Source organism: Pagrus major, chromosome 1, assembly GCF_040436345.1.
Source record: "Pagrus major chromosome 1, Pma_NU_1.0".
NCBI lineage: Eukaryota > Metazoa > Chordata > Actinopteri > Spariformes > Sparidae > Pagrus > Pagrus major.
Window position 1 is genome coordinate 26,059,574 of NC_133215.1, and position 15,622 is coordinate 26,075,195.

Consider the following 15,622-nt stretch of genomic DNA (forward strand, 5'->3'; position numbering starts at 1 on the left):
AAATATCTACCAGTGGTGGATGTTTGAGGGGCAGGGGCGGAAAAAATAAATAAGGGCACCAGCTGTATGCAGGGGGGCACCAGCGCATAGAGAGTCGTGATATATTTATCATGAAGAGACGGCACAGATTTTGACCACTGGAAGGGCAACCTAGAGGGCACTTTAGCATGTTTTCTCTACCATAGGAGCCTCCAGGGGGGCACTTTGACAGCATTTCTTCGAACAAATGACGTTTTCAACGCATAACATTGTTATGACGTAATGAGTTTTGTGTGTAGTTAACACCTACATTACGTCTGACACATTGTTACAGACCTGGGATTTGTATTTACGACAGCAGTGTTGCACTCAGAAACTCTGTGGGGCGTCAAATCGCACAAAATGCGAATTTCTTCACAATGTTGCTTTAAATGTGACTTTGTATGTTTAAAATTACAATTATGGCTCTACTCATTTCTTCTGTGAAATCATAGCCTTGTTGTAACACTTACGAATAAATAAATGGAATTATAAATGAATGCCAGGACAAAACAAACTGACCTTCAAACCTTTATTGACCTTTTTTTTGCTGACACAATGACATAGAAAAACATCTGTATATAGCACGTATCTCATTTCAATAGTAGAAAAAAACAACTGCGACATATTTTTTTCACGCAACGTAAATCTAAAAATTCTTGAACAGAAAAAATGCTCAGCACTCATCGTGCACATATGCAACATTATTACACAACCACATCCACAGAATAAGTGAGACAAAAGTTTGTTTAATTTGACAATTAATCACAACTCTAAAGGGAAATCAAAGATACATTAATGGAATGGTGCAGATGTTAACAAAGAGCTTCATTATTTAAAAAGATCATTTTCAGTCGCCGTCTAGACAGTACTGACAAATCAACTGAACAGATACATCTTAATAAACTCCAAATGTCACTGCCAACTTTAATAATGTGTTATCACAGCTGTCAGTCTATTCACAGCACCAAATAATAAAAATAGCAAAAGCAGTTAATAATTACTGTCTGTGAGCTTTAAGCGGTGACTTTAGGAAACAGCTATTAGGCTATCATCTCAGTAAACGCAAGTACTTGGTTCAGTTGGCATTATTTAGTCCCTCCATGAATTGCTTGAACAGCTGCTTAGCACCATCTTTAATGTATTTAGAACCTTCAACAATTGCATGACTTATTTCCTTGACGACTTCAGGGTTACTGTTATAATAATCTGCACCGACCTTTAGCAGTTGAACAAATACTACCATGTCACGCCAATTAAACGTGCTCGTCTCGTGTTTGACTGTCTCTCTCTTTTTTCTTAGCTCTTCCTCCCAGTGTTTCTTCTCCTCCTCCCACTTTTTCCTCTCCGTCCATCTGATCCTCTCTTCCTCTTGCTTCTTCCTTCGTTCTTCCTCCTCCTCTCTCTTTTTCCTCTCCTCCTCAAGTTCCCTCTGGGCCTCTTGGTACATCTCATTGGTGTAATGTTTTCCACCATTGGACTTCACCATGTTGTCTATCTTCTCCAGGAGTTCTCTGACCTGGGTTCTGCTTCGTCCCTTGTCATTGATGAGTGAATGGTATCTTCCTCCGCACTCGTTTATCAGTCTTTGTAGATCTTTGCTCTCTCTCACATATTCTTCCACAGATTTACCCACTAACAAGTCAGCATGTGTGAACAGGACTATGGTATACATGGAGGAATCTGAGCCAAAATTATCCTGGATCCACTTCACAGCTGCCTTCTCCTCCTCTGTGAATCTTGACTTCAGACTGATCACTAACAGAAAGGCATGTGGTCCAGGAACTGACAGGTTAACACACTCCTTAATTTTTGCTTTCACTTCTGCTTGTGTTTTCTGTGTGTCGAACAGCCCCGGGCTGTCCATGACGACAACGTTCCTGCCGCCATCGTTCACCTCTTCTCTGTGACAGCCTGCAGTCACAGACTCAGGCGACATTTCCTCTTTAAAGGCCTTTGTACCCAGGATGGTGTTTCCAGAAGCACTCTTTCCTGTTCCAGTTTTTCCAACCAGAATGATTGTCAGGTTTTTTGGATGTGTTGAACCTGTGGACAATTAATAATAAATTGGTGTTGATAAATGAAATAGTCCGTTTCAGGAGGTGTGCGTGTGTGTGTGTTTGCACTGATAGATAGCTTTAACTAACTACAGTATTTAAAGGGGCACTATGTAGTTTTAGAGTTTTCATTGTCAGAATTGTAATATTTAGAATATTAATGAGGTAAGAATCAAAATCAGAAATATTCAATTTTTCAAAAACTGAATAATCAAGCTGTTCTCAGAGGAAAATGAGGTCCCAGAACACTGTTTGAAGCTAGAAAGGTGGCAGGGTCCGCCACATATACAAAGTAAAACAGTGTGAAATTGTGTTGTCATTTGAGGTCAGATTGTTTGTTCAGTCATGCAAATGAAGACAGTATGTTTATTTAGTCAATGAAGATATTTCTCTTCTGATTAAAATTTCTTCCCCAAAAACTGCATAGTGCACCTTTAAAGCATTTTTGCAGTTATATTTATGATGATATCAGGTCATGACTATATCCATATCTTGGATATCTCATGATAAACCTACAGAGACATTGCTTCCTTTAATATCACCCACCTTTGTGTTGTAAAGTCAAACTTTTATCGTCTGAACCAAACTCTGTGTACTCTGTCTGCCCTCTAGTGGACATTATGAAGCATGGCAGCACGCACCAATGAACCAGAGACACTCATTCACTCTTCCCCACTGTCATACCTACTGTACTGCACCCTTGTTTGTACATCTGTGTCACTGTGTCTGCGTGTCTATTAAAATCTGATGCATCCCTGTGAAAGCAGTCTTCATGATGTATGTGTAATGTGCTGTACCTTTGTGCTGATAACGGCCGTGGATTTGATCACATAATATGAACAGCACAAGCAGAATTAAACCTGGGATCCATCCTGGTGTCATCTCTGTAACTGTTAACTCTGCAGAAGCCTTAAAGAAAAAAAGAAAAGATTTAAAATGAAAATCATAAAATAAATCTTGCTAACTGCTTTACTTTATAACTTTGTCCCTCCTGTAACTGTTGATCAGTACTTTTCAATGGAAACTCCCCAACCTTATTCTGACTGTTGACTTCAACAAACAAAGTTTTGGTTTCTGTTTAAGTTTCCCTTCAGCTGGTGGTTCACAGTGCTGAGCAGCAGAACATAGAGTACTGATCTACTTTCAAAAGCAGAAGAATAAGACAGATTTCGTCAAAAGTGACCTGTAAGAGTTAATCCTTTACGTTAAAAATGGGATATCTTGTTGTAAGTTTAACTTTAAATGTAATTAAAACATTAAAATCTATTAAATCAGATTGCAATGAACAAACAATTAGAATGAAAACAACATAATAAAAATTGCATTAAATTTTTTGGTCATATAATGCAGTATTCCCTTGGAAAGTAGAGATGGACAAACCCTATTCAAGTTACAATAATACCCGAGATAGCTCTCACTTTCTCTCATACTGTCAAGAACAAGGCAGCTTAAGCTGATTAAGCTCTCACAGAACTCTCCAAAACTCATTAAAGTGCATGAAAACGTGATGCAGATATTACTGCAAGACAGATTACAATGTGTGTACACGTGTATTCACATTAGAGGCTGCACAGTCACGGGGGCAGGGTTAACAGGTTCTCAAGGCAGACACACACACACACACACACACACACATACAAACACACACGCACATGCACGCACACACACATACACACACTTTGCCTTACGCCACCTTCGGGACTCTACACTGACCTACATTCATTTCCTGCATTCCTACTTGCCTCATCTTTACCTCAACCTTTATTACTGATGTGCAAATCTACTTTTTCTCAAGTGGGGCACAGTTTCCTGTCCCCAGTTAACTACTCTCAAGTCTGAAATTTGTCCCCAAAAGAAGCCTATGTCAGAACCTCTCTCACACACACTCTACTACTCTGAGCAAAAAAAAAGTCTAAATGTACTCCAAATGTTACAAATACATTCTCTTGTGTCTTACTTTCGATTTCCGGCTCACAGGAGGTCGATGGTGTTGTTCCAAGTGTGAGTAGTGAAGAGGCTGTGGGTTTGACTTCTTCTTCTGATGTTTGTAGGCAGTTGAAAACTAGCACCATCTTCTGACTTGGAGTGTTGATGGAAAGGGTTTTAAGTCTATAAACAGGCTATTATTCTCTCGAGTTCTGTCTTTTTTCCAAAAATAGAAATATAGCCTGTTGCTCTACATACTCTGATGAATTCCACTGGGAAACCTCTGGAAGCGGTGCATGCACAGGGAACTTGTCTCTTGCCTGTATTTTATTAACCTCTGTCAGATGAGCCTAACAGTGTTCATAACAGCTTTCATATTTTACTTTAAATTCAGTTAACTAGTGGCATAATGTGGCATTAAGTGACATCAAGGTGGAATGTCTTTAAGGATATTTGATCACCTTAAGGGGAGCACTAAAAGTGAAAACATCATTTGCCCAACACAGATTTGAAACCAGATTTGAAACCATTGCTCCTCGCTAATGTTGAGAAACAAGCTAGCAAACATGTCAACTCTAACAACTGAATTTGTTCTCCTTAATACATCCATAAACTGAATCAAATCATTAAAACAAGTTGGGAATAAAGCACCGTTAATCTGTAAACCTTATAAAAACTAGGGTCGTTCTGATAGCAATACTAGCATCGAATATGCCACTGATACTGCTTAAAGCAACATTATGTAGGAATTGGCATTTTCTTACAAATAGGACCTTTAAGGTAAAAAAGTTGCACAATGTTGCTTTAAAATGTAGGAATCGAGCTTATACACCGATAAGTAGCATGCAGCATTTTCTTTTATTTAACACACTGCTAACTGATCTAGCCTAGTACTTCTGTCCCAGCTAAAGGACAGCAGGAGACTGTTGAAATAATTTTCCAGGGCAAAACAAGATTTCGCTTCTTGTCTAATTTTCTATGTGTTTTCAGTGAATGGTAAATGGGTCAGCTGACTCCCAGGTTTTCCGGGATGCTTGGGAACCCTGTGTTTCTGTTGATTTTAGCTAGCAGGCATCTTAGCAGAGGTAATCAAGTGTTTCAGGCTCAGCTAATATTTCTTCAAATTTATCTTGTTTATCACCGACCGAACCACTGCTTACACTTTTTTTTAATGAATTTAACGCCGTCTGCGAGTGTTTCATCTATCTCCTTGACAACCTGGAGGTTACCTGGCTCCGGGGGCTTGTCACTATATTCTAGACGCTGCACAGCGGCATTCTCTATGGGCTCCTTCCTGCATCCAGGGCAATCCATTCTAATATTATACTGGGTGTTCCACTCGTGAACTTCACTCGGCCCCTTTTCTCCCCCCTGTCCATCGCTCTTGAATAATCTTCCCACATTAACAAGTAAATTTCCCACATCAACAACTACGTTTACCACATCAACAACTGACTTCAGCCCTTTGTGCCAACCAGACCCCTCTCTGATCCTCTCTTCCTCTTGCTTCTTCCTTTCTTCTTCCTCCCCCTCCCACCTGATCCTCTCTTCCTCTTGCTTCTTCCTTCGTTCTTCCTCCTCCTCCCACTTTTTCCTCTCCTCCTCAAGTTCCCTCTGGGCCTCTTGGTACATCTCATTGGTGTAATGTTTTCCACCATTGGACTTCACCATGTTGTCTATCTTCTCCAGGAGTTCTCTGACCTGGGTTCTGCTTCGTCCCTTGTCATTGATGAGTGAATGGTATCTTCCTCCGCACTCGTTTATCAGTCTTTGTAGATCTTTGCTCTCGCTCACATATTCTCCCACAGATTTACCCTCTAAGGAGTCAGCATGTGTGAACAGGACTATGGTATACATGGAGGAATCTGAGCCAAAATTATCCTGGATCCACTTCACAGCTGCCTTCTCCTCCTCTGTGAATCTTGACTTCAGACTGATCACTAACAGAAAGGCATGTGGTCCAGGAACTGACAGGTTAACACACTCCTTAATTTTTGCTTTCACTTCTGCTTGTGTTTTCTGTGTGTCGAACAGCCCCGGGCTGTCCATGACGACAACGTTCCTGCCGCCATCGTTCACCTCTTCTCTGTGACAGCCTGCAGTCACAGACTCAGGCGACATTTCCTCTTTAAAGGCGTTTGTACCCAGGATGGTGTTTCCAGAAGCACTCTTTCCTGTTCCAGTTTTTCCAACAAGGATGATTGTCAAGTCTTTTGGATGTGTTGAACCTGTGACATGAATAAACAAAAAATGGTGTTAATAAATAAAATAATCTGTTTCAGGAGGTGTGTTTGTTTACATATTTCCAATCATTTGCCAAGAATTATTGATGAAATCACACTTGACTGCTTTGATTTGAAATATGTTGAATGTGTGGTTGGATCCTGGTTGTAACTCTATGTATTCTCATTCAAAGTCATCAGGAGTGCTGATACATGCAGCAGCTTTAAAGGCGTTATTTGTAGAATATGGCATTTAGAATTTTAAGGTAGCTCCAAAAACAAAGGGGGCAGCATATCACCAAATTAGCTCACGTCTAAGTTAGCATTGGAGCCAGCAGCCCTAGAGTTTGCCTGGATGGGGACCTGGGATCACAGGGTGAGTCACCACAGACAACTATGTATGTACATATACAGTCATGGGCAAAAGTTTACATCCACTTGTAAAGAACATGTATGTGATGGCAGTCTTTACTTCCAATGATTTCTACAGCTCTCTCTGTCATGGAATGAGAGGAACACAAACTAATTTGTCATGAAGTTTGGTTCAATAATGAATTTATTAGGGTCTTCTGAAAATGTCACCAAATCTGCTGGCTCAAAAATATACATACAGTAATCCTACTGTTAGTAGTAGAGTTTGAATTTCTTCTCCAAAACTACATAGTGCCCCTTTAAGGGTAATTTAAAGGTTTTTGACTGGTCTTAAACCTTTGACTTTATTTTGTCAGTTGAAGGGCTTTCTATTTTTAGCTCTCCTCTCATGATAAACCTGCAGAGACATTGCTTCCTTTAATATCACCCACCTTTATGTTGTAAAGTCAAACTTTTATCATCTGAACCAAACTCTGTGTACTCTGTCTGCCCTCTAGTGGACATTATGAAGCATGGCAGCACGCACCAATGAACCAGAGACACTCATTCACTCTTCCCCACTGTCATACCTACTGTACTGCACCCTTGTTTGTACATCTGTGTCACTGTGTCTGCGTGTCTATTAAAATCTGATGCATCCCTGTGAAAGCAGTCTTCATGATGTATGCGTAGTGTGCTGTACCTTTGTGCTGATAACGGCCGTGGATTTGATCACATAATGTGAACAGCACAAGCAGAATTAAACCTGGGATCCATCCTGGTGTCATCTCTGTAAGTTCAACTCTGCTGAAATCCTTTTAAAAGGAGAGAGAGAGACAAAGAGAGACAGGAAGAGAGACAGAAAGAGAGGCAGAATATATTCAATCCGATTGCAATCCAACATACACTTTGATTGTTGAAACTGTGTGGTCATATAATGCAGGCTGTTCAGAGGAGGACAGAGTTTATCACAGTCACAACAACATCCGGGACAGCTCTCACTTTCGCTCTGTTGAGCACAGAGTGGCTGAAGCTCACTGCTCTCACAAAACTGGTACAAGACACACACACACACACACACACACACACACACACACACACACACTTTACTTCCCTTGACAAATACTCTTAATCTACACAAACTGTTATAATACCATTAGTTTGCTTCTTACTTTGTTTTCCCAGCCCGCAGGTGATCAGACGTGTTGCTGCTGCAGTAGCTTCACTTTCACTTCCTCCCTGTAGTGCTCTTCCTGCCTGTAGGGGGGGTCCTATTGCTTTGTATAGGGCTGTCCACAGCTCCCTGGGTATGCTGAACAGGTCTGTGGATGTGAGTATTCTAGAAAGTGTAACACAAGCACAGCCTTCAAGCTCTTTGACTGATAATCACATGATTGATTGTTATCAGGGCCGGATCAAACGGTTAAATTAGACCAGGTGGACTTTGGGGCCCCTACGGGCACGTTTTGATATTAAGTAAACAAACAAACTTACTTTAAGGGGCACTATGTAGTTTTGGAAAGGAACATTTCAAAGTCAGAATTTCAATATTTACAATATTAATGAGGTAGCCTAATAATACAATTATTTTTTTTTTTCCATAAGTGAATAAACAAGCTGTTCTCAGAGGAAAATATGGTCCCCAGAACACTGTTTGAAGCTGGAGAGGTGGCAGGGTCCGCCAAATGGCAGGGTCCGCGTGCTCGATTCAACCATGGTGGACAGACAGCCCTTCTGCAGGAAGTTAACAAATTGTGGCAGAGTACAACAGTGACAGCGTTAACGATCATGAATTTAACATACATTTTTTACAATTTTAACATCATTACAGGCCACAAATTTACTGTTTTCTCAACTTGTAACAGCCTGAGTGTACCAGCTTTCAACCTGTCACATTTGTGTGCTTGTTCCATCGCTGTCATTTCATTTCTCTGTCATCTCATTGCGTGACAAGCTGCCTGCCTCCCTACATCCTTATCTATGTGGCATGATCTTGCCCCTGCTGCAGTGAACTAGTGACTGATTGGACTGTTGACAAAAACAACTTTCCATACGCCAGGTGTAGACATCATCATGTCCCACCTTGTATTTGAACTCACAGAAAGTCAGGAAATGATGTGATGACAGCAGTAGCGGATGTTCTAATCCTACTGGTTGTGTGCATTCAACATCAGGAGGTCTGAAATCATAGTAGAGGAGGAGTTGACTGCATCTGATGCAGACCTTCCAAACTCTGCTCGTTGTCCAACTGAAGTGGCCTATAAACAGTTTTGTGTGTGCAACACCAAGCATCCACAATGTGTCAGCAAGGAAATGCAAAGAAATTGGGTTTGTAGAACTGGCCGCTTATGATCAGAACAGTTGTTCTGGCGAAGAACAAGGCTGAGTGGAAAAACAGCATCACGTTTCAGTAGTGTGTGTGTGTGTGTGTGTGTGTGTGTGTGTGTGTGTGTGTGTGTGTGTGTGTGTGTGTTTGTGTGTGTGTGTGTGTGTGCGTGTGTGCGTGCGTGCGTGCGTGCGTGCGTGCGTGTGTGTGTGTGTGTGTGTCAGAGAAACAGACCGACAGACAGAACATCAGGAACATATGTGAATCCTCCACACGTGCAAACAGAGGCAGGAGCACTTGTTCATAAGTGTTTGGCTGTATATGAGGGTGTGTGTGTGTGTGTGTGTGTCCTTGTGTGTGTCCTTGTGTGCGCAGTGACCATTGTAACAAAGAGCTAGATGAAAAGTACCACTACACGTGCAGCAATAGTCGTCGGGGCCAGTTGCAGTAGTGCTGCAGTTTCCTGCAATGTGAACCTCCCAGCACGCGATAGCAACAAGGCTGAGTTCAGACTGACACACTTACAGAGACAGAAAACATGAACAAACAGCCATTCAACATCAGTCAGTCCATTGATGGTATTACATTTGAGAAGGCCTATTGTGGCCAAAACATAACACTTTTACATGATGAAGGATACAAATATCTTTACAGACAAACAATTAGTGATTGTCCGATCATAGCTTAGCAGCTGTAACTAAGAGAGGCCTGTTGAGCTTTGGATTTATCCACATGTTCAAGTGGTGTGTACGCAGCTCTAGTAAGAGGGATACTCTGTATGCAGACCCACAAGAAAAAGCATAAGCAGCCACCTCTGGAGCCACAAAAGACTTATACATATACAGTGAGAGTTTGTTTATTTAGTTTGATTAGGCTTAAAAATCAGTCAATGAATGATCTCAACCTTTAATTTAAAAACTTTTGCTGTTTTAAGCTGTTAAAAATGCTGCAGAACTTACATTGAAATGTCATTTAAATAAGTCTTTTCTTGTGGTCAGGTTTATGCACACCACACGGTCATACTTACAGTAGTTACAAGCTGAAGTGACACTGTGCCGCCAACATAGTAGGCCTAAGCACAGGTCAAATGAAAGGTTCAAAAACACTACAAACATGGCTCCAAAAAGGAAACTACCCGGTGCGGAGAAAGAGGTGCGTATTTTAAAGCAGCCCTGTTGAAACTGAAGTTGACAACAATGTACCGTGCACAAGTGCTATTAGCTACTTAAGCAGCATGATGTGCAGCATCAGTCATTATGTATGTACTTTGAAAGCCTAATATGTTCTGAGGTGGTACAAAGTGTGAAAAGTTTGAGAAACACTGTTCTATATCATCAACTGGTGAGAATGCTGACTTTTGTCCTTGGATGTGTAGCTTTTGTCACAATGTCCACCTCTGTCATGTTCTGGCTCATTCTTCCTCAATGTCCTTCCATTCAGTCACCTCTCTCTTCACTGATTCCCGTGCATTTTCTTGCCATTATTGCCGCCACAATGTTGGCTTTCATGCCTCAAGTTTTCTGCTTGCGAGCTTCTGTAAGCTGAACCGTAACCTGGACCTGCCTGTAAGCCTACTGAATCTCTAAATCATTGAAATCATCCTGTCAGCATGTGGGTCCTTCCCCTGTTGCCACTCTCCCTCACCGGTTTGACAGCTTTAGCTTCAATCTTTCAGCACAGTATCATACATGAAGGCATCAACTGCATATTTTTGACCACTTTTAGGGCTTTCTCATTGTTAAACAAGAATCTGGAGACATTACAGTGAGCCAACAGAGGCCTTTTCAGTTAACGTTAGCATAATTAGCGAAAAGTTACAGCTAATATCACTTGCACGGGACAACTGTCATTTCAGCGATCAAAAATCTGTTTGCTACAAATGAGAGGCCTGTTTTTATCTGTCTGCAATCAAGGACACAATGTTAAAAATTTAAAATAAAAATAAAAAACTTTTCGAATGGTAAACCTGACCTCACTAGAGTTGTATACTGCTTAGCCTATGTGTCGTAGCTAGTAGGAATGAGGTGAGATGATTACAGGTCATCAGGCTATGCATTTAATAATGCGTGTAAGTGGATATGAGCTTCCCTGCATGCATTATTAGGAGGGGCTCTTTATACTCAATATTAGGTTTTCCTGGCCTGACATTGGTGCAGAAAATGTTCTGAGGCTTTCAGGCACCATGACTCACATATCCAGACTACACACCTTTACCTAAGTACCCAATTAGGGCTCCCAGATTAGAGAAACTACTCTCACGTTTTCCTTTCTGAGAAAAAATACACATGGGGGCAGGACAGTGACATGCGGTGATTATCACATTACATACGTAAAGAAGAGGGGTGAGAGGTAGCACTTTTATTACCACTTTTAGGTGACAGCGTGGGATGGGTGTTATTAGACCATTTATCAGTGCACAAGAGACAGTGTCCTTTTATTTAGCTTGTTACAAATGGGCACACACACACTCGCACACACACACTTGTTGAAAATGTTGAAAATGCGCACCATCTGTCTCCATCCCACTTGCATATTGAGAGAATGCCCAAATCAATGAAACTCCTTTTCACTGCCACCTTGCACCGAGGCAGACTGACACAGTCAGTACATGCACATATCCTCGCAAATACGGCGCAAACGTTAACTAGTCACTGAAGTGCCAATGCCAGGCAGCTGACTTGAGGTGGGTCAGACACTGTCACCACAAAGAGCCTCAAACAGAGAGAGTAAACTAGATAGGAAGAAGGGAAACATGGCAGGAGAGAGGAAAGGGAGATGGCAAACAAGACTAAAAACAGGGAGGGAAGGAAAGGGATAAAATTAAGTGAAACAAGTGAACTAAACAAAAAGGGACAGAGGGTATAAAGATCCATCCATCCATTATCTGAAACTGCTTATCCTTATCAGGGTCACAGGGGGCTGGAGCCAATCCCAGCTGACATTGGGTCACGGTGGGGTACAACCTGGATAAGTCGCCAGTTCATCACAGGGCTGACATGAAGAGACAAACAACCATTAACGCTCACATTCACACCTACGGACAATTTAGCGTAACCTAACTTTTTACACAGTTTGTATATATGTATGTATGTATATAAAGATATAAAGATTGTATAAAGATTTATCCCTAAATCCCTAAACCCTAAACTATTACTGCAGTGCCACCATTACATTAGGTGATATTATAACAGTGTGAGGTTTTGGAATTTATTAAATAGAAAAGTCATTGCTGGTGAATGATTGTATCACAATAATTTGGATATTTCATTTGAGTTTTTGATTCTATGTGTTGAATTTTAAGTTATTTTCTATTTAAAATGTTAGCAAATGTGTATTTATAGCCAAAAAGTTACAGTATTATAAGCCTGTGCCACAAAGCTGTTATGAATGAGTCACTGAATCAATTTATATATGTTTAGCTTTTTATTATCTTCAAAAACTTTTTCTGGATAAGATTGCAAAATGTAGGCCTACCACTAACTTAAGTATCAAACTGCCTGTTTAAAGGCCTCAGAATACATGAAATGACAAACAACACTCCATTAAAGTTGTCCCACCCTCTTTAAATGCTTCTGACGCCCATGGATGTGTGTGAGGTGTCTTAAACTGTGTCAGGGCAATCACTGCAGTACAACTGTTTCTTTCTCACATTATAATTCATGTCGTCTGTTGAAAGGACTTTCATCCTGACATGTCATATCTTGGTGCTACCCTGCTACACTTAGAGAGATGTAAGCAGACCAACACCCTGCCTCACATCCACTCTCTTCTCCGCCTGTTACAGAGGCCTCTGCACAGAACACCCAATGAGCTGACAGCCATCCTGGAGGTGAAAGCTACATAACTTGTGTGGACGTGGTTGACGTGCATGAGGGGCGCACAGGATGAGAAGTCATTTATAGAGATGTGTGGGATGGGAAGGTATATGCCAACTGGAAACCCTGACTTTGATGTGGTTGCTCAGGATGTGTGGGATTCAGGCTGTGGACCTCTGGCAATCACGAATCCATGCATAACACACACACACACACACACACACACACAGAGGAAGAGGAAAAAAAGAGTGGGTGAGAGAGAGAGTTGCTACCTAATAGATTTCTGAATACAGATTATGCAATAGTCATACAGTAATCAAATGATCAAGGTTCCTGACTCAACATACTCCCACTTTCTCCCTCACAGTTGAGTGATTGGATAACAAACAATACACACTCAGATAGATAGATAGATAGATAGATAGATAGATAGATAGATAGATAGATAGATAGATAGATAGATGTTAATAAGCAAGCCATAGTGATATTAAAAAATATTTTATTTTGAAAACATACACTCAAGTCCATGTAACTTGACAGCGAAAATGCATTATATTTCAATGAATATCGATGCTTTTGTTTAATTTGCTCCACAACACTCAAACTCTATTAGTCTCTCACTGGATCTGACATTTTTCCAGTGCTTTGCCGGGCTTTCTTGCCGTATGTGGCCCAATGACTTGTCGGAGATCCGTGCGAAAACTCGGCCGACGAGCCAGTGGGTGCAGGGCGCCGCAGGGATCATCGCGCCCCGGGGCCTGGCTCCCCCTGCCCGGCACACGGCCCGTGCGCAGCTCCTGGTACGAGCGGAGAGAGACTTTGCGGTGCTGAGACGGGCCAGTTTCAGTCGGAAGCCCGCCTCGCTTTGCCAAAGTCTCGAAGACTTTCTCGAGATTCGTGCTGTCCTTCGCAGAAGTTTCAAAATAGGCACAGTCGTCTCCGAGGACTCGGAGCACCTCTGCCTTTGATAGTCCTCTCTCAGACTCCAGGAGATCCACTTTGTTGGCGCAGACCACCAGGGGAACCGGCGGCTGTGCGCACTGCTCTGGCACAGAGGATTTGGTGAGCTTGGATTTAGCAGCCAGAATCTCCGCTCGCAGGGCGCAAACCTCTTCGAAAGAGCTCCGGTCATCCAGACTGAATACCAGCAGAAAAATGTCACCTGCAAAAAAAATTATCATGGAAAAGAAATCAATTATTTTTCCTTAAATAAAATCAAAAATAAATTAAGCCCTAATTATCTTCCTCCGATAGTTTATTTTTCTTGACATATCCATGCACCTTTTACGCATGCATCTATCACCTGCATTGTTTCTTCTGTTATGAACAAATAAAAAAACTACACAGTTTGCAGGACAGAGATGACTGAGCCAGTACTCACCGGTGAGGATAGACAGCCGCCGCTTGGCTGGGAAGTCCCTTTCCCTGGACGCGTCCAGGATGTCAATTTGGTACGTCTCTCCGCGGATACGAAACAGTTTCCTGAGGAAATCCTCTGAGGTGGGACTGTACTCCTCCACAAATCCGTCCCGGAGGTATCTTCTCAGGATGGAGGTCTTGCCGACCCGTGGCGCACCGAGAACCACGATGCGCTTACAGTTCTGCGGCTTGGTGGAGTGAAGGTGGTCCTGTCGGTGCTCTTGGCCGATGTGGCGCTGCCGGGTTTGACCGTGGAGAACCAGAGCTGCCAGCTGATCCAGTGGGGATCGTTTGCAGGGAAAGCTGCTGTTGACAGTGGACAGCTGTCTTACGGCTGCCTCTGCGCGCGTCTTCTTCTCCTGTTTCCACTGAGACGTGGCCACTTTAAGTAACCCCAAGCCCGCTTTGAGTCCCGACGAACTCAGGTGCTGCGACGCGTTTTTGTAAGCCAGTAAGACTTTGGAGGACCCGGCGCACTGCCCGTCCATATTGCCATGAAACTGTGGACCGTCTATGGAGGGGCAGCTGAGCTGGTGCGGAGCAGGGATGGAGGTGATCTGCGCGCCGGTGGAGATGCTGCCCACTTCCATCGTTCCACAACAAAGTGAGCAGAGTCTGTGATCCGACGTTTTATAGGCCTGCTCGGGCTGATGTCAGCTGTCTTAATAGGCTCTCCTGAACCGCGTCATGCTGATTGACGGAAGGGACTGTGTTCTTTAGGAGAGCATCGTGTTTTGAGGAAACTTTATGAGGGAGAACTATGCTTTGTATAATTTAAGTAAAAAGCAAACATCCTTATGTGCTAAGCAGGAGGCTGTTTTACCACTTCTGGTTGTAACAGGACGGTATGTCAGTGTGGAAGACTTGTTCTAGTTTGCTGTTTGACTGACGTAGAAAATTATATATTTTTTTGTACATATAGGCTACGGAGATAATTATAAATAGATAGGCCTATTGATTTTGTATGATGCACAACGATTAAGATGGCTTTTTACATATGAAACATTTAGACTAGCCAGTTACCTGGAGAAAGCACGGGAGATGAGAGAAACAAGCTCTTTATTAAGATAATCTACATTTATTTGTCCATCATACAATGCACTTGAACGTCACGATTTCATGTGCTGTTTCTCTCTTCTTTTTTAACACGCAATTAATTGATGATACAGTATTTGGGGTTTTCATTTATTTCATGCATTTATGTATTTTATATACAATATACTGATTTATACTGATAAAACCTGAAGATCACATTTGTTCTGCATATTGTGATGGTGTCTTGTAATCCCATGTGGGATGGGACAGATATTGGCATGACACAGAAATAAAAAAAAGTTGTTGTTGTTGTTGTTGATGATGATGTTGAGAGAGAGAGAGAGAGAGAGAGAGAGAGAGAGAGAGAGAGAGAGAGAGAGAGAGGAGAGAGAGAGAGAGAGAGAGAGTCCTTCTTTGCTCCGCCGTTTTGGAGCGTCCGTTGCCATGGTTACG

At 42.0% G+C, this 15,622-nt stretch overlaps 2 protein-coding genes across 2 annotated transcripts; both read right to left on the reverse strand.

Annotated features, from left to right (window-relative positions):
* Window positions 1-536: 536 nt before the first annotated feature.
* Window positions 537-7,364, reverse strand: LOC141002853 (uncharacterized). The gene is made up of 4 exons (XM_073474264.1): window positions 7,278-7,364; window positions 6,006-6,229; window positions 2,873-2,984; window positions 537-2,064 (listed from the first exon to the last, which is right to left on the reverse strand). Exons 1-4 carry the CDS (start codon window positions 7,360-7,362, stop codon window positions 1,097-1,099), a joined length of 1,389 nt encoding a protein of 462 aa, XP_073330365.1. The 5' UTR covers window positions 7,363-7,364; the 3' UTR covers window positions 537-1,096.
* Window positions 7,365-13,332: 5,968 nt separating this feature from the next.
* On the reverse strand, window positions 13,333-14,724 carry rasd2b (RASD family member 2b). The gene is made up of 2 exons (XM_073475298.1): window positions 14,097-14,724; window positions 13,333-13,877 (listed from the first exon to the last, which is right to left on the reverse strand). The coding sequence occupies exons 1-2, from the start codon at window positions 14,722-14,724 to the stop codon at window positions 13,333-13,335; spliced, it is 1,173 nt and encodes a 390-aa protein (XP_073331399.1).
* Window positions 14,725-15,622: the final 898 nt, after the last annotated feature.

What these genes read in the sequence shown, in the direction of transcription:
- LOC141002853 (XM_073474264.1), bottom strand. Translation starts at nt 7,362, where the DNA reads ATGACACCAGGATGGATCCCAGGTTTAATTCTGCTTGTGCTGTTCACA. An exon ending in CACAGAAAACACAAGCAGAA is followed by an intron (nt 2,985 to 6,005) that starts GTGAAAGCAAAA and finishes TTTTTCTTTAAG; the next exon opens with GCTTCTGCAGAGTTAACAGT. An exon ending in CGGCCGTTATCAGCACAAAG is followed by an intron (nt 2,065 to 2,872) that starts GTACAGCACATT and finishes AATTGTCCACAG; the next exon opens with GTTCAACACATCCAAAAAAC.
- rasd2b (XM_073475298.1), bottom strand. Translation starts at nt 14,724, where the DNA reads ATGGAAGTGGGCAGCATCTCCACCGGCGCGCAGATCACCTCCATCCCT. An exon ending in GCGGCTGTCTATCCTCACCG is followed by an intron (nt 13,878 to 14,096) that starts GTGAGTACTGGC and finishes TTTTTTTTGCAG; the next exon opens with GTGACATTTTTCTGCTGGTA.